This window comes from Crocuta crocuta, unplaced genomic scaffold (genome assembly GCF_008692635.1).
Source record: "Crocuta crocuta isolate KB4526 unplaced genomic scaffold, BGI_CrCroc_1.0 scaffold143, whole genome shotgun sequence".
NCBI lineage: Eukaryota > Metazoa > Chordata > Mammalia > Carnivora > Hyaenidae > Crocuta > Crocuta crocuta.
This window is the reverse complement of record NW_027529175.1, coordinates 5,264,326-5,288,490: the sequence shown is the minus strand read 5'-3', so window position 1 is coordinate 5,288,490 and position 24,165 is coordinate 5,264,326. Positions and strand designations below refer to the sequence as shown.

Below are 24,165 nucleotides of genomic sequence, written 5' to 3'. Positions count from 1 at the left end.
AGGGTGCTCAGTAACGCAGATGAGGAGGAATTTCAGGGCTGGGCTGGACCTCAGAGAGTAGGACTTTGCCCTGCCCAAGGTCACACAGGAAGGTCATGGCCCAGGGGCCCCACATGCGCGCCTGACCCCTGCCTCCGCTTCCTCATCTGGAGACGCGGTTAATCACCGAGAGGCTCCAGAGGAGCACGTCTGATGCGCAGGAAGAGTGGCCGGGCCCCCCGGCAAGGGCCCTGGAGGGTCGGCTGTCCGTGCGAGGACAGCGATGACTAGGACGTCCCCGGTCTCAGCCACAGGGTGGAGGTTCCTCACGGAGTCCTTCTGGAAACACCCACATCGAGGCTGCAGGAAACGCTCTTGGCGATAATGGGTGACGTACGGCCGTCAGGCGAGGCTGGTGGGGGATTCGGATCATCACACTTCCCTTCTGGTTTCCCACAACACGCCTGCTGCCGTGCGGCTCCGGTCTTCCTTCCTTCCTTCCTTCCTCCCTCCCTCCCTCCCTTCCTTCCTATAAAGAACGATTCATGAACGTGCCCAGTGGTATCAAAGGCTTTCCCGACGGTGCGTGTCAGCAGTGGTAGGAGAGTCACAAGTCACGCGGCTGGACGGACGATCTCCAGGAGAACCTCGGGGACACGAAGGGGCTGCTCTGGGCTCGCTTTAACCCCAGGGCCTCCCAGGGCACACGGGGGCGTGCACGCGTGCACCTGTGATGGGGGGGGCACTGCACAGACGAGCCCCCTGCCCCACGGAGTTCACGTCAAGTCAGGCAAGAACTCACAAGGCCACGACCACCAGGCGCAGGCCACGAGCATGGGCGTTTCTCTGCTCCTTTCACAGCAGATCTTCTAGAAGCAGCCTCTGTGCTCCTGCTCCGAGCGTCTCCCTCACTGTGTCCACGGGGAGGGCCTGGCCACTGTCACTAGGGGCCTGGGTGTCACCAAATCCACTGGGTGCCCCCGTCCTCCCGCAAATGCCGTCCCTCCTCCCAAGACATCACGGCTCCAGGCTCGCCTGCTCCCCCACCTTGAGCGCGAGGGCTGTGGCGCCCCGTCCCGGCGGCTTCCCTCTGTGTCTACACTCGCTCCTGTGGTGAGCTCGCAGGGGCTCGGGGCTCTGACCGCCATCCCCACGCTAACGTCTCATAGGCTCATCGATTCCACTCTTCACCACCACGGGGCCGTGGCGCCCTGATCCTCGAGTCCTAGGTGAGCTCCTGGCCTCCTCAAAGCCGCCATGTCACAGCCTTCCCGTCTCGGCGGATGGCAACACCGATCTCTTCTTCAGGGCGAAATCTGTGGGGTTGTCCACCCACATCCACTCCCTCCCAATTATGCCCCAAATCCATCTCCCTCACACGCCTTCCTCGGACCCACACGGCCTCAGTCCAGCCTCGGCTCCACACCCAGAGGGAGGCCACCTCACTCCTCACCTTGAGACCCTCACATGGCTCCCGTCTCACTCAGTGGAAAAGCCAGAGGCCTCACAACAGCCTCAAGACCCTGCCTCACCAGCCACCAGCTCCTGCCTCGGCTCAGCCACACCGGCCTCCTTGCTGCGGTTCAAACACACCAGGCTCACCTCTGCCCCAGGGACTTTGCGTGTGCTGTTCCTTCTGCCCCAGGGACTTTGCACATGCTCTCTTCACATCTCTGAGTGGCTCATTGCCTCAGCTCCTTCAGGTTTTAGATAACTGTCTCCACCACCAGANAAGCATTCGTCATAGGCTGACTGTGAACATACTATACTTGTTTCTTGTCTGGAATAAAACAAGTTTGTGGCTTGGATTCATGTCTGTCTGTCTGTCTTGGTCACTGCTGCGTCCTAGAACCAGGACCTGCTCCCGTAGGGCAGACATTGTTTGCTGGAAGGAGGGGGGGTGTGAGAACAGTCCCCAAAGAGGCCCATCCAGGGTGCTGTGCGGGGTGTGCGGGAGCTCAATCCTTGGCCTGTGGAGGGCGTGCAAGGGGAGATGACCCTGACCTGGGCTCCGAGGGACGGACAGGAGTTTACCCAGAGGGGGAAGANCGCCGGTCCCAGCAACAACTGGCCGTGGGGGGTTCCCTGGCTCCCGCCTCTCAGAGCCGGGGTCAGGGCAGCTCTGGCCATGGCGGGGGGGCCGGTGCTGAGAGGTGAGGGGTGCTTTGCCTGGGGGACCCCGCGGCCGGGTGAAGGTGGAGGCAGGTGCCCCGAGGCCCGGGAAGCAGCCTTCACGTGACGCACAGGTCCAAGAGCAGAAGGGGCCGTGAGGCCGAAGGAGGCTCGTGAGAGTAGCATCTCGGGGCCCCAGGACCCACAGCTGGCTTCCCGGGAAGTCACGGGGGGGCCTCTGTCCCCACATCGTCCCTGGCCTGCCCACCAGCGCTAGTGCTGGCTGATCGCTGGGGCCCCGCCCCCGGACCAGGCGCTGGGCTGGGCCCTCCGGGTGACCCGGGCTCCAGGGACGAACACACTCCCACCTCCCGCCCCTCCCTGCGCCCTCCCCGCACCTTCTGTGACGGCACGACACCCCTGTGACCCTGCTGCCTTCACCTGCCTGGCGCGCTGTGTGTGTTCGCGCAGCAGTGACGCGAGCCCTCACCAGCTCAGGCGCGTGTCCGTGGGGACCCCGCAGCCCCAGGGGTGGGAACTCCCAGACACCCCAGGCCAGTGGGTCTCTGGCCGAGCCTGACGGGGCCCAGCAGGGCCGGTGTCTTCCGCCCTCCTGCTGGGGCCGGGACAGTCCCACCCACGGTGACCCCGCCGGGCAGGAGCCCAGAGCCATCCGGGCCACCGAGCTCTCAGGCCGCACCGTCAGCGGAGCCTCAGCACAAAGTCTGTCCTGGGACCCAGACCCCAGGCTCCATGTGGCCTTCTCTGTCCCACGCTGTCCCCTCCTTCCCCGAGGTGGCCGAGGTCAGGGCTGCTGGCTCGAGGTTTGGTCCGGAAAGCTGAGCTGGGCTGTGAAGTGGGGCAGGGTCCCCCCCCAGGCAGGGTCCCTCCTCGGGCCGAGGCCCTGAGTGCAGGACAAATGCCCCGCACGCCCCTTCGGGCCCCGTTCAGGCCACTGAGGCGGCCCGGGCAGGAGCAGGGAGGTTTCCGGCCGCTCCCCGTGGCCCCAGGGAGCCCTGTGGGGGCCCGGCGTGAGCCTCAGGGATTCCTAGGGGCATCGTCAGCTGTGTGACGGGGTGGCCTCTGAGGGCCTGTGTCTGTGAAGCTGGGGGCGAGAGCCCCCGATTCAGCTGCCATCTCACACGGTTACGAGGCAGGCGCAGCGCTGGGCCCCACGCCTCCCCCATCTCTGCTCCATGGGATCCTGGCCCAGGGGACACGAGAGATGTCTGTGCCTCTCAACTCTGTCCCGTCCCCTCCCAGGGACCCCCACCCCCTACACCTCCCCCACCCCCCCACCTCCTCCCTTCCTCGGTGAGGCCTCCAGCCTCAGGGTGAAGTCAGGCCGCAGCCCATCCCGGGCCCAGAGGCTGCTGGGCCGTCCCCCGGGAAACAAGCCGGCTGCTGGCCAGGGTGTGGCCCTGGGGTGAGGGCGGGCCATGCCTTCAGGAGAAGAGAGAGAGCCTAATCCCTGGGATTTGCCGTGAAAGCCGGGACCCGGCCAATCGCGCGTCACCCGGCAGGGACGGCCTCACTGCTGTTTTCAAGTGGAATTCCTGCATCTCGTCCGTCACGTGTGCGGATCGCGGGCCAGGCGTTCCGAATAGGCCTGCGGGACGGCGTCAGCAGCACGCGTTTAACCCCTTAGGGGGGGTGGTTTTACAGAGGTGATCTGGGCCCTGCTGGCGGGACAACAGCCAGGTGACCTGAAGCCAGATGGCTGGTAAGCGAGCGCTTTGCTCTGAGAGAGGCCTCGCCCGGTGGCGGGGGTTGGGGGGCTCAGGGGGGGAGGGCAGAGGTGCCTTGAGGTTGGTATCTTTGCTCAGAAGCCCTTGTATCAGGGCTGCTGTGTACACGTCAGTATGCTGTGCACTGCACACGGAAGAGGCTGCGAATGGCGCCGCCTTAGGGTTCTGCAGTACACAACACGTACAGCCGGCCGTGGCACCCAGCCACACCCCACTTCTTTCCCCCTCTGGACATTAACAGGTACGGAGCCTACAGGAGCTCAGACGGCAGGACGCTGGGGAAGCTAGGGGGCAGCTGCGGGAACGCAGGCTCTGTGGCTTGGGCGTCAATCTATAGCCCCGCACCCAGCCCAGGGCCTGGCCTAGAGCGGGAATCCAGGATGTTCTGCTGAATCAGAAAAATGACTCTGGCCTCGCCCGCAGAGGCCACCATGCGTGCTGATCCCAGAGCCCCCGGGCAGGGGAGCCTTGGCACGGTCCCAAGGGCCTCACTCACTCACTGTCGGCCCAAGAGGGGGCACCAAGCTCTCTCCTGCTCCAGCTCTAGGCAGCTTCCTCACAGGGGCTCATTTAGCCCCTAACAACCCACCAGCGTGTTCACCTCCGTCTGCTCCTCCTAGCGGGCGGCCACTAACCCAGCGACAGAAGGGTTACGGCAATGTCGCCGAGATGAGAACAGAGGTTCAGAGAGGTTGTGTGAACTGCCTAAGGTCACACAGCTGGAAAGAGAGAACCGAGAATCAAGCCCAGAATGCCTTACTCCAAGTTCAGTACTCAGACTGTGCACACAGAGACTCACTCCTGTCTTGTCCCCGAAAGGGCCACCCCAGCTATTGATATGTTTCAAAGGGTAAACTTGAGGGGCGCCTGGGTGACTCAGTTAAGCGTCCGACTCTCACAGTTCATGGGTTCAAGCCCCACATTGGGCTCTGTGCTGACAGCTCAGAGCCTGGAGCCTGTTTCGGATCCTGTGTCTCCCTCTCTCTCTGCCCCCACCCTCCACTTCTGCTCTGTCTTTGTCTCTCTCTCTCAAAAAGAAACATAAAACACATCTAAATGGTAAACTTGAAATACAGTAATAATCCCTATACACTCACAGGTGAAATTCACAAAGCTATTTCAAAATGAAAAGTTTTTCGTTTCCTTTAAGAGGGGTCCTGGAGGAGGGTGTCAGCAGCCCTGGGGACTGTCCACGCCTTTCCGTGGAGAAGGATCCGGCCCCACTGTGTGGGCTCTGCACACCCACTGTGCACCAGGCACTGCTAGGGGCTTTCACGTAATCGTTTCGTCTCATTGCATTAACGGGCGTCTAGAATTAGGGCCTGTCCCCCCTACACCTAACGCAGGGAACGCTCTCTCGGGTGCGTGGGACAAGCACGTGAGCCTCCATTCATTCAGATGTTACGCAGCAGCCGTGGGGCCGGCAGCCGGAACAGGGACGCCTCGGTTTCTCGGGGACCCCGGGGGCCCCAGAGCCGCCCACGAGGCTCAGACCAAGAACAGACCCGGTACCTTGCGGACCTGCCTGCCCGGTGCACCTCCGACTGACCGCAGGACCCGGGGGGCGGCCCTTCCGAAATTTCTTCTCTGAACCGTGATGCCAGCCCAGGGGGCCGTCCTACATCTGGGCCCGGGGACGGGAGCCGGAGGTCCCGGATTCGCTGGGGCGTGGGGAAGCCGCCCGGCGCCCACTGTGCGCTCGCTCAGACCCGGGCACGGAGCCCTTTACGAGCCCGGCGCCTGCGGGGGGAGGGGGACGACACGAGGCGGAGCCTTGATATTGGAGGCTCATCCCTTCTCCACTCCAGCAAANAATATCAAACATCCCGGAAACCAAAGCCTGTGGGCTCTCAGGGCCCATCTGCCCCCCCCGCCGCACACGCACACCCGCGTCCGCTCACCCCCCCACACTCACTCGCAGCTGCTCTGGGGGTACAGCCTGGCCCAGGCCGAGCCGCCCCCTCTGCGGCCCCGCGCCCCCCACCAGCCCCCGCCGGCAGAGGCGAGGTCTCGAGCAGCAGCCGTGGGAACAAGCGTGAGTGGCCCTGGGCGGGTGAAGAATCAGAGAACGACGTTCCAGGACCCCACTCCCTCCCTCCCTCGGCATGGTGGTGTTTAAAACTCGCCTCTAGGCTGTGTAGACTGGAAGGGGTTCTTTGCTCACATGAGGGGGGGGGGCCAAGACCCGAGACCCCACGGCCAGGAGACTGCAAGCACTCAGCTCAAAAGGGGGTGCGTCACTACCTATTGTCTCCAGCTGCTGCTGATGCCAGCGGTATAGACACCGGCTGGTGTAGACGAGAGGAAAACAGAGCTGTGCCGTGCAGGCCATGGGACGGGAGGCTCTGGAGACAGGCCCGGGTCCAAGTTCTGTCCTCAAATGCGCCCCAGCTGAGAGGCCCTGGAAAGCCACTTGGTTCCTCTGGCCTCAGCCTTCTCATCTGCGAAGTGGGGACATCCAGCACCGCAGAGGCTGCAGGGGGATCTAGAAGCAGGGTGCGCGGCACATGCCTCCCCAGGAACACCACGGAACTCCGGCGGCTCCATGTGACCCACGGAAGTTCTGGAGTCCTGGCCCCGGGGCCCCTCCCAGCTCCTCTTCTCGCCCTCGATGTGCGTCCTCACTCTGGCGGCACCAAACTGAGAGGGGAGGCTCACCCCCAACCCCTGCCTCCTGTCATGCTGCCCCCGGGCCAGGAACGCCCCTCTGCCTGGCTCGCTCTCTGTGCCGACAGCTCGGAGCCTGCTTGGGATTCTCTCTCTCCCTCTCTCTCCGCCCCTCCCCTGCGCTCTCTCCCAAAATAAATAAGTACACATAAAAAAAAAGTGTTTAAAACACCACCGTGCTGAGTGAGGGAACGAGGCCTGGGCTACCCTTCTTGGATTCTTTACCCTGTCGGGGGCCAGGACATCCCAGGTGCCACCTCCCAGGCAGCGGGACCGGGCTCTGCACCCACCGCACCTCTCACTGTGCGCTCCCCTGGCTCTAGGGGGACTGTCAGCCCCCTTAGAGCCACACACAGCATGCTCCTCACACAGCACATAGTAGGTGCTCAAGAAGCCTGGGGGAGCGGGCAAGCCAGTTAACTGAGCAGTCCTGGTGCCCATGAGGCCCCCAGGCCCGGCCAGTGGGGACCCAAGTTTCTGTGGCCGACATTAGATTCCTGCGGATCCCCACCATTTAATCAGGCTGGGAAGGGACAGCCGCACCGGAAGTGAGGGCTCATTCATTCCTGCAGGAAATCGATCTAAAACAGAGTTTATGCCCCGGGTCAAGCCAGAAGGTTCGTGGAAATCTCAAGAAGCCCAGCGCTAACGCTGCGGGTACCGTGGACACTGATTGGTTCTTCCGCGTCCGTGCTCGTTTTAGTAAAATCAGAGCCTTCCTGTGAATTACGCACAGACTAAAAAACAAAACTCCCCACTCTGTCGGGGATGAACAGCTAGCAAATGCATCTCTTTTATTTCAGTTTACCTTGGGGGGCGAACTACTTACTAGTTTTAGGGCTGTCCTTATTTTAATTATTATTATTAATTACAAAAGTCGTCCACTAATGCAGTCAAATTTTAAGACTCGCACCTCACATACCAGGGGCCGACACAGCGGATTCCGTTAAAAAAAGGAGACGTGAGGGGCGCCTGGGTGGCTCAGTCGGTTAAACATCTATTGATTCAGGCTCAGGTCACGATCTCATGGCTTGTGGGTTCGAGCCCCATGTCAGGCTCTGCACGGACAGCGTGGAACCTGCTTGGGATCCTCTCTCCTTCTCCCTCTCTGCCCCTCCCCTGCTTTCTCTCTCTCTCAAAATAAATAAATAAACTTAAAAAACAAAACAAAACAGGAAATGCGGGATGTATGACCTGAGGTGGGCTGTGTGGAATCACAGCTGTCACAGTCTGGTGGCCCTTTCGTGCCGGGGGTGGGGGTGGGGTCAGTGTTTCAGGAGGCTGTGTACCCGCCGAGTCCGTGTGTGAGCTGGGGCCCTCCTGTCTTCCCAGAGGGGCTTTGGGTAAATATGCGATCGTTTACTGTGTGCCACTGCCTGGTGGGGAACCAGAGTCCCACCCCCACCCAGCTCATACTCTACGTGGCTGACGCCATGTCACAATGCCCCCCTCCCTGAGCACCTTCAAGCTCATGAAACGGCTGTGTGGCAGCAAAAGCCACCAAATCCCCTGTCAGTTCACCCACTGGCCAGGGATCAGGCCACCCACACGCAAAATTAAAAGGCAGGGCTAAAACGCAGCTTAAGGGGCAGCGCCTGGGTGGCTCGGTCAGTCAGTTAAGCATCCGACTTCGGCTCAGGTCAGGATCTCACAGCTCAGGAGTTCGTGCCCCGCGTCGGGCTCTGTGCTGACAGCTCAGAGCCTGGAGCTGCTTCTGATTCTGTGTCCCCCTCTCTCTCTGCCCCTCCCCTGCTCACACTCTGTCTCTCTCAAAAATAAATCAATAAAACATTTAAAATATTTTCAAAAGCAACTCAAGTCTAGCGCTGTCTGTAGCTCCTCTCAGCTCTGGGGAGCTTTCCATGAGTCTCCCCCCCCCCAGAGCGATCACCCGAAGGACCCCTTCCCCACGCAGCCCCTGCTTGCAGCCGGTAGCCCGCAGAGCAAACCAGGGACCCGGGGCTGGATGAGAAAGGCTTTGTAGCGGCCCAAGAATACCTCAGGCATTAACAGGGCATTTTTGCACAGGCTGAAAATGCATTTTTCATTTTTTACTGACAGCTGGTTAAGGAGGAATGCTCGGGCCTTCCACAGACAGCGGGAGCCGCCTTCACCCCCGCTAAGGACGGGCTTTTAAAGGATACATTAGGCGAAGGCCTGGCCCTTTTAGGTTCTGAGTGGACTTGGGCGCTTTCTTCTCCTGTTATTCAGGGGAAGAATGAGCTCAGTGGCCTCAGGGTCCTGGTGGCTGGTGCCCTTGTTATTTCTCTGGAACCCAAACTCGGCCACTTTGCCTAAGTCAGCTGGGGCTCCGGCTCTGGGTGGTCGGGGAGGACGGGGCTCCGGGCCCATTCCGCCTCCAAGGCCCCTCACCCACAAGTGGGGATAGTCCTGCCCCGTCACAGGGCTGTGGCCGGGGAGGAAACACCTGCTCCTGGCACTCACTGTTAGCATGTGTCGAGCCTCTGCTCAGACCACACCTCCTCTGGGAAGCCTTCCTGACCCTGGCATCCAGTGTCCGCAAAGGGCATGGCCTAGAGTGGGCAGGGGTTCAGCCAACACCTGTGAGCGGGGAGGCGTCCCTTTCCAGGTGTGACAGGCAGCGTGCGGCTGCATAGTGGGTCTCACCGGGCCCGGGAGCCCCTGCATCCCCCGGAAAACACCTTCTTCCTTTCCCAAGCACATCGTGGGCTTCTGCTGACGACGTGGCTTGAAAAGAGAACTGCACCACTGGAAACAGGTGTGCAGCCCCCGGGGCCCGGGTGTTTCTGATGACGGGTCCCAGGCGCTTACTTGACTCCGTTCCCTGCTTTGCCCGAGGGAGACAACTGCACCCGTCCCCGAAGGTGCCTGTGAGAACCGAGCCGGGAGGCAGGGTGAGTGAGCTCGGCTCGCAGGCTGCTCACGCCCGGGCTCACGTCCAGCCGCAAACCGTCCCCTGCAGGTGGACAGGCCTGGCGCGGCCGTGCAGTGGCCGTGTCCAGGGCCACCATGTGCCGGCACGCTGCTCCAAGGGGCCCAGATGCCCCTGGGGTGCGCGGAGTTATCTGGGATAGGAGGGGGAAGGAAGGAGGCGGGTTAAGGAAGTCCAGGGCAGAGACCCAAGGCAGCAACGGGCAGGTATGGAGACGAGAGCCCAACCCCATACACGGCCCGGGGCCCGCCTCAGAGAGACCCGGCCACCCAGGCTCCTCTGGCCTCCGTCCTCTACCCGGCAGAGGACACTGGCACGGCAGGCTCCAGGACCCCGGCCAGAGGGGCGTCCTGCAGTCCCGCGGGGGGGGGGGGCGGCGGGGCCCCCGGCAGCAGGACGCATTCCCCAGGGCCAGCCTGGATTCCAAAGACCAGGGCACGCGTGACCAGGCGCAGGGAGGGTCGGCCCCTCTGGCTCTGCGGCCTTACCCACATTCCATTCCCAGGGGCTCCGTTGTGTTCCCCGCTCTGCCCCGGGGGCCGTGAGAAGGCTGGCACGCCCTCCCGCCTCTCTGGGCCTCGGTTTCCCCCTCTACAAAAAGGAGTTGGACGAGATGGCCTCCAGGCTCTGACGCGCCAAGATTTTCTGTCCCAGCGGATGGGGAGCCGAGAAACGGAGACTCCCGGGTTGATTCTGCCTGGAGTATCGATGTGGCTAGAAAAATGCGCTGCTGGGCGCTGGGCGGAGGCCCAGCGGCCGCCCACCCCCTGGCGGGGGTCACCCCGGGGCGATTTAGCTGGGAGCGGAGGGGGGCCACCCCCAAGAGAGCCCTCGCAGGCCACAGAGGCTTGTCAGTGTCTCGGTGTCAGAGTTTCACGACGTGTTTGCGGGGCCTTCTGTCTCCCGCGGGAATGCACATCCCTCGGGGGCAGGGGCTGCGTGTATGTGCTCCCTGCAGGCCCGCACTGCCCGGCCCAGGGCCCTGCACCGAGGGTGGCTCCGGAACAGGGCAGGAACGGAAAGAGTGAATGAGTAGATTTGAAGGTTCTAGTCCTGCCCTTACGGTTCCAAGGCCGTGATTTAGCCCACGTGGAAGCCGCGCCCTCCGGGCTGGCACTACCCCACCCAAGCGGGGACCCTGACCCTGCCTCTTCCTGTCTCCCTCATCCCCAGGCCCCGCGGGTCCCCGAAGCCCCTGTTCACCTAACACGGGGGAAACTGAGGCCCAGGGTGGGCAGGTTTCACGGCGGCCGACGGCCAAGCTGCAAGCCCTCCCCTTGGAATCCCAGCGAGGACTGATGTACCATTAATTGTAATTAACTAATTATTCCTGCTGCCAACTAGCGGAGGAGGCGGCTGGGGGTGAGGAGCCCCTAAATGACTCAGCCATGTTTACAACATGCAAACCCATTTAAGAGCTTGTAAAGTCGCTATAAATGGCCCTTTGGCAACAGGGGAATAACGATTCCCTGTCTCCGGCTGCCAGTTTAACAACGGTCGGCGGGGCGGGGGCGCGGGGACCAGGGGTCTAAGGTCCAACAGCGCCACCTACAGACCTTGCTGCAAAACGCTCCGCCCCGGGGTCGACGCGGCGGCTCCCCCTGGCGGACACTCACAGGACCCAGGCGACGCCCTGTCCCTCCCGCCCCTGTCGCAGCGCAGAAACTGAGGCCCACGTGAGCAAAGGGCCCGGACCTCGGGCGCTCAGCTGCTCTGAAAATCCTCAGGGTCTAAATTTAGGGCCAAAATGGAGGATGGGACTGTTTTCATTCCCTGAGAATTTAAGGTCTATAAAACGTGACCGTTGGGGAAACGTTTATGAACCACTTCCCCAGACTCGCCTGCCTCCCCCCGCCCGGGCCCCCACCCGGGCCTCTGACGGAGCCCTCCCGCTCCCTCGCTGCCCCAGCCCTCCTCCGGGCTCCGCCAGGAGGGTCAACATCTAGACACACCTCCAGGCCAGCGGTCTGGGGCCGGGACCAGAGCGCAGGCTCCGGCTCCCCGTCTTCCCTTCCTTCTGTTGCGCCACAAGAATAAAGATCCCAACGGGTCCCACTGATCTGGGGACTCGGTCCTGAGACAAACACCTCACCTGTGAGGTGTGGTCAGAAGTTCATGGCTGTGAGACCCAGAGACCGCGTCAATCCACCCCTTCGTAGGTGGGAGACTGCAGCCCGGCCAGGGGCAGCCCCCACTCCAAGCCCGCGGTTGCCCTGGGGGAGGGGGTCCCCAGCCAGCCCTGCAGGGCAGGAAGGGTCTAGGAGGGGGGCTCAGACGGCAGCTGGGCGGTCCTGGGAGGTCGTGCCAGCAGGCTGGCCGTCGGCCGGGAGGACCAGGAGGCGTCTGGACAGGCCTGGACGCCTCCAGCAACTCACCCACGGTCATGCCGTCCATGTAGCGCTTGATGATATCGAAAGAGTCTCGCAGGTTCCCTTCTGTGATGTCGAAGATGATGTCGGCGTGGTTGGCGGGATACACAGGCATGATGGCGCGGAGAAAGATGATCTCTGCGAGAGAAGAGGCCAACATGGAGACCCCAGAAACCCTGTGCCCCTGGGTCACGGGAACCTGGTGCCCGGGAGCCCTGCACGGAGATGGTGGGGTGGCTCCTGAGGGCTCCCAGGCCACAGCCTGTCCCCCTTTATATCAGTGGGGAAACTGAGGCCTGGAGAAACCTTGGATCTTCTCTGAGGTCATTGAGGTCAGAGAGACAGAGGGAGAGAGATCAGCAAGGCCAAGATGGGTCGGCAAAGCCACTCCTCCAGGAGGGGGCTGGGCAGGAGGCCGTGCCCATCTCCGCGGCCTCTGGATGCAAAGCAGGGCAAATCACCCTGGGGGTGGCGGGGGCTCTGGGCCCTGGTTCTGCCCTGGCTCTTGATGGCCTGGAGGCATCCTCCCTCCCTCCGGGCCTCAGTTTCCTCCTCTGTGGAGTGAAGGAGGCTGACCACTAGCGCCCAGTAAGGGTCGATCCAGCACTCAAGGTCAAGGTCAGGATTTGTTGGGCCCAGGATGCTAACAGGCGTCTCCAGCCACGCTCCACTCCCTGTAGAATCAACTCAGAGACCAGCACTGCCCAAGAGGCCACAAAACCACCGTTTGGGGTTTGGCAGGGATTTGCATGTGGTCTGGTGGAAGCCGTCATTTTGCACCCGGCCGACACCAGTCAGTGATTTTCTCCAATCCGAGTGGGTGCCTCCCTGCGGAGATCCCGTGCCTCCCCCTTCTCTAGAGGACCGAGTCAGCGGGTGGGGGGCGGGGGGCCACCTGCCCTTTCAGGCGACCCTGTCCCTGGGGCGCATTTCCTGCCCTCGCCAACCCCTCCCCCACAGCCTGGGGTCCTGTTCTGGCACGTGCGTGCTCCGGCAGGACCCTGTCGCGGTGTAAATACACGGGGTTAAGTCAGGCTGGCTCAGCTACACGTGTGCCCTCGGAGGCTCACACTGCTCTTCCTTATCGCTGTGCCCCAGAGCCTGGCCTTGAGCCTGACACACAGGGGTCCCGGTAAATAAATCACTCACAGGGAGCTTCTCCCAAGGCCAGAGGTGAAACCCCTCCCCCACAGGAAGGGGGGCAGGCGATGACGGCAGCCTCAGCCTGGGGGCTGCACCCCCAGCAGCAAGGCGCACAGAACAGATCGCAGGTCCACACAGCGGGCCAGGAGCTGCCTGAGGGGTGGGGGCTGGAACACGGCTCTGCTCCTGGGCTCCCTGGATCCCGTCTAGCCCCCCGCGTTCAGCATCAGGCGCAGCCCCATAAAGGCTCCCAAAAGCCTTGGAGTAGAAGCCCCGACCCCAAGTTAAGGCTTATCCCTTCCAGCCTGTCTCTTGCCAAGCCCCTACCCCTCCCAGCCAGAAAACCTGGGCTTAGTTCCTCAAGTGCCCACTGCCCCCTCCCCCACAAACGTACCCCCAGACCTTTCCAGGTGAGTTCTGCTCGACCTGGCACCCTCCTCTGTCCCCGCTCCTCACTTTCACTACCAGCTTCCTACTCAGACCCCAGCGTGGAAGTCACTTCCTCCCAGAGGCCCTCCCTGATGCCCCAGCGCTCAGCAGAGAGCCAACACCCAAAAGATATTTGCCAGACAGCTGTGACCCAGAAGCGCCCTCCTGAGCTGAGAGCACGGAATGGGCCGGCTCGGCGCCGTGCGCTCTGGGGACGCGGGGGACATGTCGAGGCAGATCCACATCTCACCGAGGAGAAGCTCCCGGGGGCCAAGCTCTCGGCTGAAGCGTTGGGAGGCCCCGAGGGGGCTGCCTCGCAGGGACATCTCTCTTGAGGGACCTGCCTTGGGGCCCCCTCGCCGACTGCAGCCGCGGGAGCCGCCACTCACCTTCAGGGCGGGTGAACTCTCGGAAGGTGGGCAGCGAGACGACGGTGTGGGAGATGGTGTGCACGGGGTCCAGCACGCAGGTGACGTCGCTGGGACGGCAGGACTTGATGCAGCGCACGGTGTCCGTCTTCTCCTGGCGGAGCCTGCAGGGAACCACAGCACAAGAGGCGGGTGGGAAAGCCGGACGGCCAGCCCCGCAGAGACCCGGGTCCAGGAGGGGCGGGGGGGGCCCAGCGAGGGGAGGAGCCACCGGAGAACCGCAGTGGCCGCCGCAGCCCTGCTGCTCGGCAGGGACGCCTCGTGGCCCTTCCTGAGACCTGGACCGGGCCCCACACTCCCGTCCCCCTGCCCTGGCTGTGGGTGAGCGAAGCTTTGCCAGTTGCCGACTGTACGAAGCGACCTTCAGTGTCTCCAGCGGCAGGCACACTGGTTCACTCACTCGCTCAACGGGTGTGTTTTGAGGGCCTGCCGGGCGCCGGGTGCCAAGGATGCCAAGCGAATGCGGGAGGCGCTGTCCTGCCTTCCCAGAGCCCTGGGTCAGGTGGGTGGCAGGGGTCATAAGTGAGGGAGCATATACGTGGCACCCAGCTCGGTGCCCAGCGCGGAGAGGTCAAGCCCACGGTGCCACGCAGCCGACAGGGAGGAGGGAGAAGGGGTGGGGGCTTGTTTCAGGTGCGAGTTTAAAATATGTGGGCTAGAGAGCGCCTGGGTGGCTTAGTCGGTTAAGCGTCCGACTTTCGCTTAGGTCATGATCTCGCGGTTCGTGGGTTCGAGCCCCGCGTCGGGCTCTGTGCTGACTGCCAGCTCAGAGCCTGGAGCCTGTTTCAGTCTGTGACTCCCTCTCTCTCTGACCCTCCCCTGCTCACGCTGTCTCTCTCTCTCTCTCTCTCCTAGAAATAAATAAAACATTTAAAAAAATTAAAAAAAATATGTGGGCTAGAAATATTTTAAACCCCCTTTCTTATAACATAAAACACAAATGCAACACCCACCCAGAATGAAGACGTAGTTTAACGAGCGATATAGTCACTGCTCAGGTCAAGGAAGAGATCCTTCATCTACCCCCCGGGTCCCCTTCGCGTGTCCAGACCGATCTCAGCGGCCTCCTGCACCCCCACCCCAGACCCCCGTCCTGGCCGTGCTAGCAGTCGCCTACCTGGGCTTCGTTATGGTTTGTATCATATGAGTGTGCACCTCGAGACACAGTCATTCAGTCTTGTCCGTTAGAAAAACGTGCTCTCAAGTCCCTTTTAATCTACACGTTTCCCCTCTGTCTTCCCACTTCCCAGACGGCTGAGCTGCTAAGGAACTGGAAGCCATGGAGCCGTAGACGTCCTCCATGCAGACTCGCCCGCTGCGACCTCGCGGTGCAGTGCGCCGTGTGCCTCTGTCCCCTGCATTTCCCCCACACTGCCTGCTGGATCCGGACCTGACCCGACGCAGGCCCAGTCCCTTTGGCAAAATGACAGACGGTGGCGTGTCTCCCATCAGGGTGTCTGACGGTCTCTTAGGACCTAAAGCCACCGATTCTTCGGCGACTGCAAAGTGCTGGTAGTCTGGTTCTACCATCTCTTCTTAGTATGTTAGTTGGACTAGTTGTACAAGGAGTATTCCACAGGCTACTCGTAAGCTATTGGTTACCACGGGGTATAGTTCATAGAAGAAAAGCAATGATGCCTGATTCTTGCCTTATTTTTACAAGTTTTCAGGACCATGAACTAGCTCGTTATCATCCTCCAGAGCTTACCCGTTGATTTTTTTCAGACATCAGTAGGATCTCATGGCTGTAAACTATTTGATGGATTTCCATCCATTGCAATGATCATCCTTTGCTGGAGCTCAAGTTTTCCCATCTTTGTCCAGAGGGAAGATCAGAGTGGCTCCTGTGTCCTTCTGACGTGGCCCCCGTGATCTTCAGTGGCTCTCTTTCGATCTCTGGTAGGACAGGGTGGTCCGGCCTTGTTTTGTACTTTGCCTGCCCCAGCTGTTCTCCGAGAAGTCTTTGGTGTGTTTTTGTTTTGTGTCCTAGTGGAAAGTGGCATTTCAAGACCACCATCTAGATCCCAGGTATGTTTGGTGGTACTGGGTTGGCCATTACTTCCAGGCCTCTTCAGTGGACATTTTTTTTTTTAATTTTTTAATGTTTTTTTATTTATTTCTAGGAGAGAGAGAGAGACAGCGTGAGCAGGGGAGGGTCAGAGAGAGAGGGAGTCACAGACTGAAACAGGCTCCAGGCTCTGAGCTGGCAGTCAGCACAGAGCCCGACGCGGGGCTCGAACCCACGAACCGCGAGATCATGACTTAAGCGAAAGCCGGACGCTTAACCGACTAAGCCACCCAGGCGCCCCTTCAGTGAACATTTTTAAAGGTAAAATATGGGGGCACCTGGGTGGCTCAATCGGTTAAGCATCCGATTTCAGCTCAGGTCATGATCTCACGGATCATGAGTTCGAGCCCTGCATCAGGCTCTGTGCTGACAGCTCGGAGCCTGGAGCTGCTTCGGATTCTGTGTGTCCCTCCCTCTCTGCCCCTTCCCCAATCATGCTCTGTCTCTCTCTCTCTCCTTCAAAAAATAAAAATAAATGTTAAAAAGGTTTTTTAAAAAAAGGTATGTATCAGGAGTTCCTACTGATATTTCTGATTCAAAACAAGAACCACACGGACTTTTGACCTCTTCTGCATTACAAAGGAATCTCTTTTCTTCCATATCAGCATCTGGGTTCTTAAGAACACAGGAGATGATGGAATATCCCATAATGATTTAGTCATTCCATATTCTAGACACACCAGTCTCTCAGAAGAGCAGTACTAAAATCACCACCACCACTATGAACACAATTACTTAAAATAATATATATTTTTTTGATATGTGCTCCCTTTTCCAGGGAGCTTTTAATAGATGTGCTGTATCTACACTTTGGACAGAAAGCAATTAATACTATGTGCTTTCCTTACAAGACTCACTTTGTTGAAGCTGGATGAGTAACTATGATTAATGCTTGCAGGCTGATACTTTTGCACGTTGTAATGGTTTGTGTCTTTCGTACACATAAGTCTGTTTCCTTGGGCATTAATCTTTGGCTTACGTTTTCCTGAGGATCCTAAGTATTCATCTTCTTCCAGCGTAAGTGTTGCCGTGAAAAAGTGATGACAGTATAATTTTTCCCCTTATAAGTTGTTGCTGTTTTGCCTGGATGTTCACTGTTTGTCTTCTCTTTCCTTTAGAGTCCGATCATTTGGAGTGGCCAGGTGGCTCAGTCGGCTGAGTATCTTACTCGATTTCTGCTCGGGTCACGATCCCAGGGTTGTGGGATCAAGCCTTGCGTTGGGCTCCACGCTGAGCGTTGATCCTGCTTAAGATTCTCACTCTCGGGGCGCCTGAGTGGCTTAGTCGGTTAAGCGTCCAACTTTCGCTTAGGTCATGATCTCGCGGTTCGTGGGTTCGAGCCCCGCGTCGGGCTCTGTGCTGACTGCCAGCTCAGAGCCTGGAGCCTGTTTCAGTCTGTGACTCCCTCTCTCTCTGACCCTCCCCTGCTCATGCTGTCTCTCTCTCTCTCTCCTAGAAAAAAAAAAAAAAAGATTCTCACTCTCCTCTTCTCCCTTCCCTGCTTGCACTTTCTCTATTTTTTTTTAATGATAATAAAGTCCAATAATTTTACTAGACTTGGTATGTGTCTTGGTACGTGCTGCTCTGAGTAGATATGTTCAGGCATGCTGTGTTTTTTCAATGTGGATTTTCAAATTTTTTTTATTTTTGGAAACTTTCCTGAGTTACAGTTTTTAATATTTATTTCTTTCCTTTGTTTTGGGTTAGTGCCTCAGAGATTTCTATTATCTGTATGTTGGGTCTTCTGTGCGTGTCTTCAACGGCCGTCACTTTCTCTTCGAGCCTTTTCATCTCTTCTACTTCTTTTTTGACTTATAAAATTTGTCTTCTTTTTGGTCATTTTCTCTCAAATATTTCTGGAATTGTTTTTTGCTTTTATTTTAAATTATTTCTTGGGTTCTGTCGCTTCATTTCTGTTTTCCCTAATTCCTACTTATAGTTTTCTTCCCTTTTGATCATTTTCCTAGTGTTCTTATTCTGTTTTGATAGGGGTTACAGTTTTGATCTAGACTCTGAGCAAATACTACTGGTGTATTTTCATTTTCTGGAGGGATGTCATTCTGTTCCTTATCGTCTCTTTTCTTACAACAATCTTGCAGGAGACTCAACCTTGCTGCTTTTGGGTCGATCATTTTCAAGCAAAATCAGTTTCCCTGAAATTTTAGAAAAAGTCACATTCACAGATTTTCTGACATCACAGAACTCCCTTCTCTGTCACTTGGGGCAGCTTGGTTTCTGATACTCCTCTACATTTACCTGGACCTTCTTTATCCAATCTGTCGTCTCTCTCCTACTCACCTCTGCATTTCTTACCCAGTAGTTTGTTCGTAGTATGAGGTTCTGACCTTAGGGGAAGCCCTGCTGGCTCCGTTTCAAGAGCTCCTAGGGGCGAGATGCAATGGAATGAGTAAAATGTCTCCCAGTCTTAGCTGCTGCTCCAGAATTTGTCCTCTGCATTTCTAGGGAATGTCTGTTGACTCTTCTGGAATCTCCCTCCCACTCCTTCCTTCTGCACGGTGCTGATGCCCTGCATGTGGACACACATTGGGCTTGGCGGTTCGCAGGGTATCACGTCACCCCATTTAGTTGTGCATACGTTCCGTAGGTGTAAATTTCTTCTGTCTCGCTGTTTGTGTGTTTTGGGCTGGGAGCCAGAGAGCTTCAAACACTGTGCTGCTGAATCTTCCCAGATCCTCTGTGCTAGAGAGTCTGCACACATTACCTCGTTTAGTCTTTTTATTTTTTTTTAGGTCAGTACATCACGGGCTCTATCTCTTTCCCGAAAATAGTACACTATGTGAGGATAAGGTTACTACCAAATCATCATGTAATATAATACGATCTTAATTTTCTCTGCCTAAAGTCTCACGGCTGAAATGCCTTTTTAAAAAATTCTTATTATTAAGTTAGCTAACGTACAGTGTAGTCTTGGCTTCAGTAATAGATTCCCGTGATTCATCGCTTCCTTACAACACCCAGTGCTCATCCCAGCAAGTGTCCTCCTCACTGCCCGGCACCCATGTTCCCCAACCCTCCGACCCCCCACCCGCATCAACCATCAGTACTTTCTCTGTATTTAAGTCTCTTACGGTTTGCCTCCCTCTCTGTCTGTATCTTATTGTTCCTTCCCTTCGCTTACGGTCTTCCGTTAAGTTTCTCAAATTCTACCTGTGAGTGAAATCATATGATCTGTCTTTTTCTGACTGACTTATTTCACTCAGCATCATACCCTCCAGTTCCATCCACGTTGTTGCAAATGGCGAGATTTCATTCCTTTTCATCGCTGTATCTCACTTAATCTTTACGGCTCTTCCCTCTACACCTCCTCTACACCATCTACACCCTGCCGCCTCCTCCTTTAGCTAATGAAATGTCCCGCTCTATACTTGCGAGTCATAATATAGGGCTTATATCCAGTGATTTCGGAGATGAGGCCGGAGTAACAATCCAACCAGCACTGACTGACCCCAGAAATCTCACCCGCTTCGCAGCACTGGGGACAGCGGGGGACAGAGTGTCAGGGGACAGGGGCAGAGCCAGGCTGCCTGGGTGTGGCACCAGGTGTCGGACTCTGGGCAAGTTACTTATCTGCTCTATGCTTCCATGGCTTCAGTGTGAAATTGAAGTGCTTTCCTCACAAGGCTGTTGTGAGAGTTCAATCAAACGCTAGGAGCACTGCCTGGCCCTCAGCAGGCGGCACATGTGTTAGCTATCGTAGTTCTGATATTATCATTATAATAATGATAACCATGATTATTACCGTTTGCCCTTGGGAGCTTGGGTTAGGACAGTGAAGGAGTCAGAAGTGCAGTCCTGGGAGTCAGAGGTGATTGGCAGTGACCTTGGACACATCCAAACCCCCTGAACCTTCATTCCCCATTTAACTCAAGGTCCAAATGGACACTCATGTTCCCTCCAATGAATGATAAAAGAAACACTTACTGACTGCCTACCATGTACACCAGATAGGGCCTCACCTGCAAGTACATGTAAGCTTCAAAATAACCCATGAGGGGGGCCTTGAAGCTCTGAAAGGCAAATGACTTCTCCAAGGTCACGGATCTAGTGAATGGCAAGAACATTCAAACTCTTAATTATTTTGTTTTGGCTGCACCGCATGGCCTCAGCAGCACAGTGTAGGACGATCACTGTGTAGCCCCAGGAACTTCAGGGCAGAGAGGAGCCACTGGGTAGTGCAGACATCAGCCCCACGCGTGCACTCGGGCACACGTGCAGAGACGGCAGAGGCGTCCTGAGAGGGAACGGGCCCCCTTCAGGTGTAGGGTCAACAGACGACGGGGATCGCAAGCCCAGCTGGATGGCCCATTGGTGGGAAGGCTGCGGGGGCGGGGGAGGGGCTCCCCAAACTCTGTCGGGTCACTGCGTGCTAACGGCCCTGAGCACCTCCCCCCACTCAACACTCCTGGACATGAAGGAAAAGGGCTTCTTCTGACTCGGATAATCTGGAGCCTGGTGAAAGAATACTGAATTCAATAACTGGATCCCTGCTGTGCCTTGCCAACTTCACAGAAGAGTGGGTATTTGAACTAAGCCTTGAAAATACCATCCATCCATCATTCATCCATCTGTCCATGCATCCATCATCTAACCATCCATCCATTCATCCACCTTCCCATCCATCAAACCATCCATCCATCCATCCATCCATCCATCCATCCATCCATCCATCCATCCATCTTCCCATCCATCCATCCATCCATCCATCCATCCATCCATTCACCCATCTTCCCATCCATCCATCCATCCATCCATCCATCCATCCATCCACCTTCCCACCCATCATCCATCCCTCCATCCATCTACCCGTCCATCCATTCATCCACCTTCCCATCCATCATCCATCCATCCATCATATATCCACCCATCCATCCGACCGTCCGTCCATTCATTTATTCAGATGTTTACTGAACTCTTTCTACGGGCCAAACACTCTACAGGTGTTGAGAATACAGACATAATCCGAGTTCTCCAAAAGGCCCCAGTGCAGAAGGGATAATAAAAAGTGACAACCACGAGATAACAGGGAAAATGTGCGGATGGAGTACGTTCCGGGTTACCGGAGCTCAGATTAAGTCACTGAGGAGATGACTTTTGAGCTAAGCCTTCAAGGAGCACAGCAGTGTGTAGGAGGATGGCATGGCACATGCTGAAGCCAAGAGAAGGCACATTCAGGGGGGACAAGCACCCCTAGAATGAAGGGGACACACTAGGGTGGAGCTGAAAATGCGGGCAGAGGCTAGGTCGAGCGGGGCCTTGGATACCATTCCGAGAAAGCTGGCCTTGACGCGCTGGTAAAAGAACCACAGAAGGTCCTTGCGAGAGAGGGACATAACCAGGCTGGCCCTTCAGAGGGGTCCTCTGGCTGCAGCGTGGAGAATGCACTGGAAGATGGGGGGTTGGGAGCTGGTCCAGACCAGACGTGATGAGAGAGGCAGGGGAGACAGAGTGGGAGGCTTGAGGTGCCTCGCTTCCAAGGCAGCTCGACTGCCACTTCTGTCAAAAGGCACGAGGCATAGGGTTTACCGCGTGTGTGTCTTCCGTACCAACGGCAAGGCCGGCACACCCTCCCCCACCCACTTGCGCGTGACTGTAGGAAGGATCTCGGGACCCTGCCTGTCCTGGTTCCCCTGTGGTGCTCTGCCCTCCCCTCTTGCTTCTGCTTGGAAACAGCATTTCTCCCAGAAATGCGAGAGACATAAGGCAGTGTTGGTAGGAAGCCATCCGTTCCCTCAAGGGGCACAGGCAGAGCACCTACTGTGTGTCAGGCGCCCTCGCCAGGAGCTAGGGACACATCGCTGAATGGGACACGGCTGATCTCTGCCAACCCGGAGCTCCCTGGGTGGTGGAGAAGACAGACGTGAAACATGGATGAACTGGGATAAGCATGACAAAGGAAGTGTTCTGAGAAAAGCTGACAGAGGGGCCGACCCCAGGGTGTCCAGGAAGGCCTCGCTGCAAAAGGAGCACTTAAGCTGAGCTTTAACCAACACTGGAGCCAAGGGTGCGAAGCATGTGCAAAGGGCCTGAGGCAGCAAAGAACTCAGCGATGTGGCTCAAGGGAAGTGAGCAAGGGGAGGACAATCTGAAGGCAGGCTGGGGACGCACGCAAGGACCAAATCATACAGGGCCTGGAAAGGCGCTCTGGGGACTGGTGAGGACGGCTGGCTGGAGTCACGGTGGAGGAAATGAAGAGAGGGGGGAGGGCCGAGGCCCACGTCGGAGGTGTTGTGAGAACGGAAGAGTCCGAGCCATGGAGTTAGCAAGCTAGGGATCAGATACCTGCTGTGCGGCCCTGGGCAAACCACTCGCTCGCTCTGGGTCTCCACGGGGAAGAGAGGCTTGCCTTGCGGCACTGAGGTAATGCGCACGAAGGCCCCGAAGCTCACTCAGTGGTTCCCACGAGTGGCACATCTATCGCGTCGCCTTTGCCTCCCCCTCCTGGCCGGGGTCGGGGGGAGGGGGCGGGGCAGAATCCCGATGGAGGCAACTAACCTGATTCGGGCAAGAGCTGCGGCCAAGATCCTGCAACTGTGTTCTGGCATTTTCTCCCCCCAGTTCGGGCTTCTCATCAAGATAAAGAGAATGAGAGGCTTGAGTCTCAGGATAGTTTTTTGGGCTCCATTAAAGGGTCAGCTCCACACGATACAGCAAGGCCAGAAGGCCCGGCTCAGCTACAAATAGGCCACAGACCCCCGGCCTCTCCCCTTCTCTGGGCCTCAGTTTCCACATTTACAGAATGAGAGAGAAGGAGTCCGATGGCCTCTTTTCAATGACGGCCTCATCCTTTGGGCTCAACACAAAATGAGAAGAGCTCATTTTGAGGGGGTGATGCACGCACGCCTCCTTCTCCCCGCCCCTGGGCTCCCTGGCGGTGTCGACAGTGACCTCCATCAACAGGGACCACCAGGTACATACGAGCGTATGGAAAACACTCCTCAGCCGCCGCGTGGGGGGAGGGGGGGCACCAGGCCGTAAGGCCGCGGCAGGTGCCTGGGTCACCCCGGGTGACGAACAGCATAGAATCCCAACCAAGCGCAATAAAACCAAGGCACGTGAGGCATGCTGGGTAGGATCGCCTGCTGAAACTTTATTAAAGTCCCGGGGGGGGAGGGGTTAGGAAAGCAACAAGAGGGAGCCCCCGGGCGGCCCAAAGCAAGTGCTCAGAGCTCTGCGGACACAAAGATGAAAAGCTTGGCCACAAAGGAGCTGACGGTGCCATGGCGATAGAGGTCCATCTTGACGGTCAGAAGCAAGTCCCGGGGCTCGGGGACGGGCTTGGTGAGGGCCACCACCCCGCTGTGGTGGCTCACCTTCCGGGTGGTGAAAAAGCCCTCCTCGTTGCCGCTGGTGATAGCCAGCTGCATGCTGTCCCCCGGGACGGCACTGGAGGGGCCCATGCGGAAAACCACCGCGGGCACTTGGATGTTGGTGGGGAAAGAGAGGTGGTAGTAGGTAATTCTCAGAGGCAGCTTGGGGCACTCCTGATTCTCATGGCAAGGCAAGCGCTCGCAGCGGCTGCAAGAAAAGTGGACAGAGAGACAAGGAGAGGATTAGAGCGACTCCAGCAAGCGGAGGGGTAACAGAGGCGCGAGGGAAAGCGGGGGCTCGCCGGCCAGGGCCTCCCGCCACCCCTCTGGCCGCTTCAGCTGACGGGAGGAGCGCCCCCACTCACCTGCGGGAGGGGCCGTGGACCTCCGGGGCCGCTGACTCAGGCACCGGGCCTCTTCCAACACCCTCAGGGGGCGCTGGGCGGCTGGGGCCCGGGGCTGTGCCGGGAGCGAGGGGTGTCCCCTCTCACTGNTCCTAACTTCCTGTGACAGGATGGTGATAGCTCCTAACTTCCCGTGACAGGATGGTGAGAGCTCCTAACTTCCCGTGACAGGATGGTGATAGCTCCTAACTTCCTGTGACAGGATGGAAAGAGATTTTGACTTCCTGTTACAGGCTCTAACTTTCTGTGACAGGATGGTGAGAGCTCCCAACTTCCTGTGATGGAGATGGAGACAGGTTCTAACTTCCTGTGAGAGGTTGGGGACAGGGACAGCTTTCTGCCTCCTGAACATCAGGCCATCACACTCTGATGGCAGCTGCCTTTGGAAGCGGAGCCCAAGTGCAGAGCCCCATGGGACCTGGCAGAGCATGCCCCAGGAAGTCCCGCCATCTTGACTCTGTTTGGATTCTCTGGCCAGGGGCACGAACCTTCCTGGTCTTCCATCACGTCTCCCTTTCAGCTCTTTACATTTCTATGCCTCGTGATGGGTGCTTGGACTTATTTTACATGTGCCGT

At 58.0% G+C, this 24,165-nt stretch overlaps 1 protein-coding gene across 2 annotated transcripts in view; it reads right to left on the bottom strand.

The window, feature by feature from the left end:
- Nucleotides 1-24,165, bottom strand: part of FBLN1 (fibulin 1) — a 67,769-nt gene that overhangs the window by 9,954 nt on the left and 33,650 nt on the right. Inside the window, exons 14-15 of one of the 2 annotated variants that reach the window (XM_077758015.1) lie at nt 13,751-13,893; nt 11,796-11,927 (exon numbers count right to left, since the gene is read on the bottom strand). In XM_077758015.1, the coding sequence (XP_077614141.1) occupies nt 11,796-11,927; nt 13,751-13,893 (275 nt within the window). Of the gene's footprint in view, nt 1-11,795; nt 11,928-13,750; nt 13,894-22,945; nt 23,394-24,165 lie in introns of those variants that run through there. The other variant, XM_077758016.1, reaches the window with a different exon arrangement.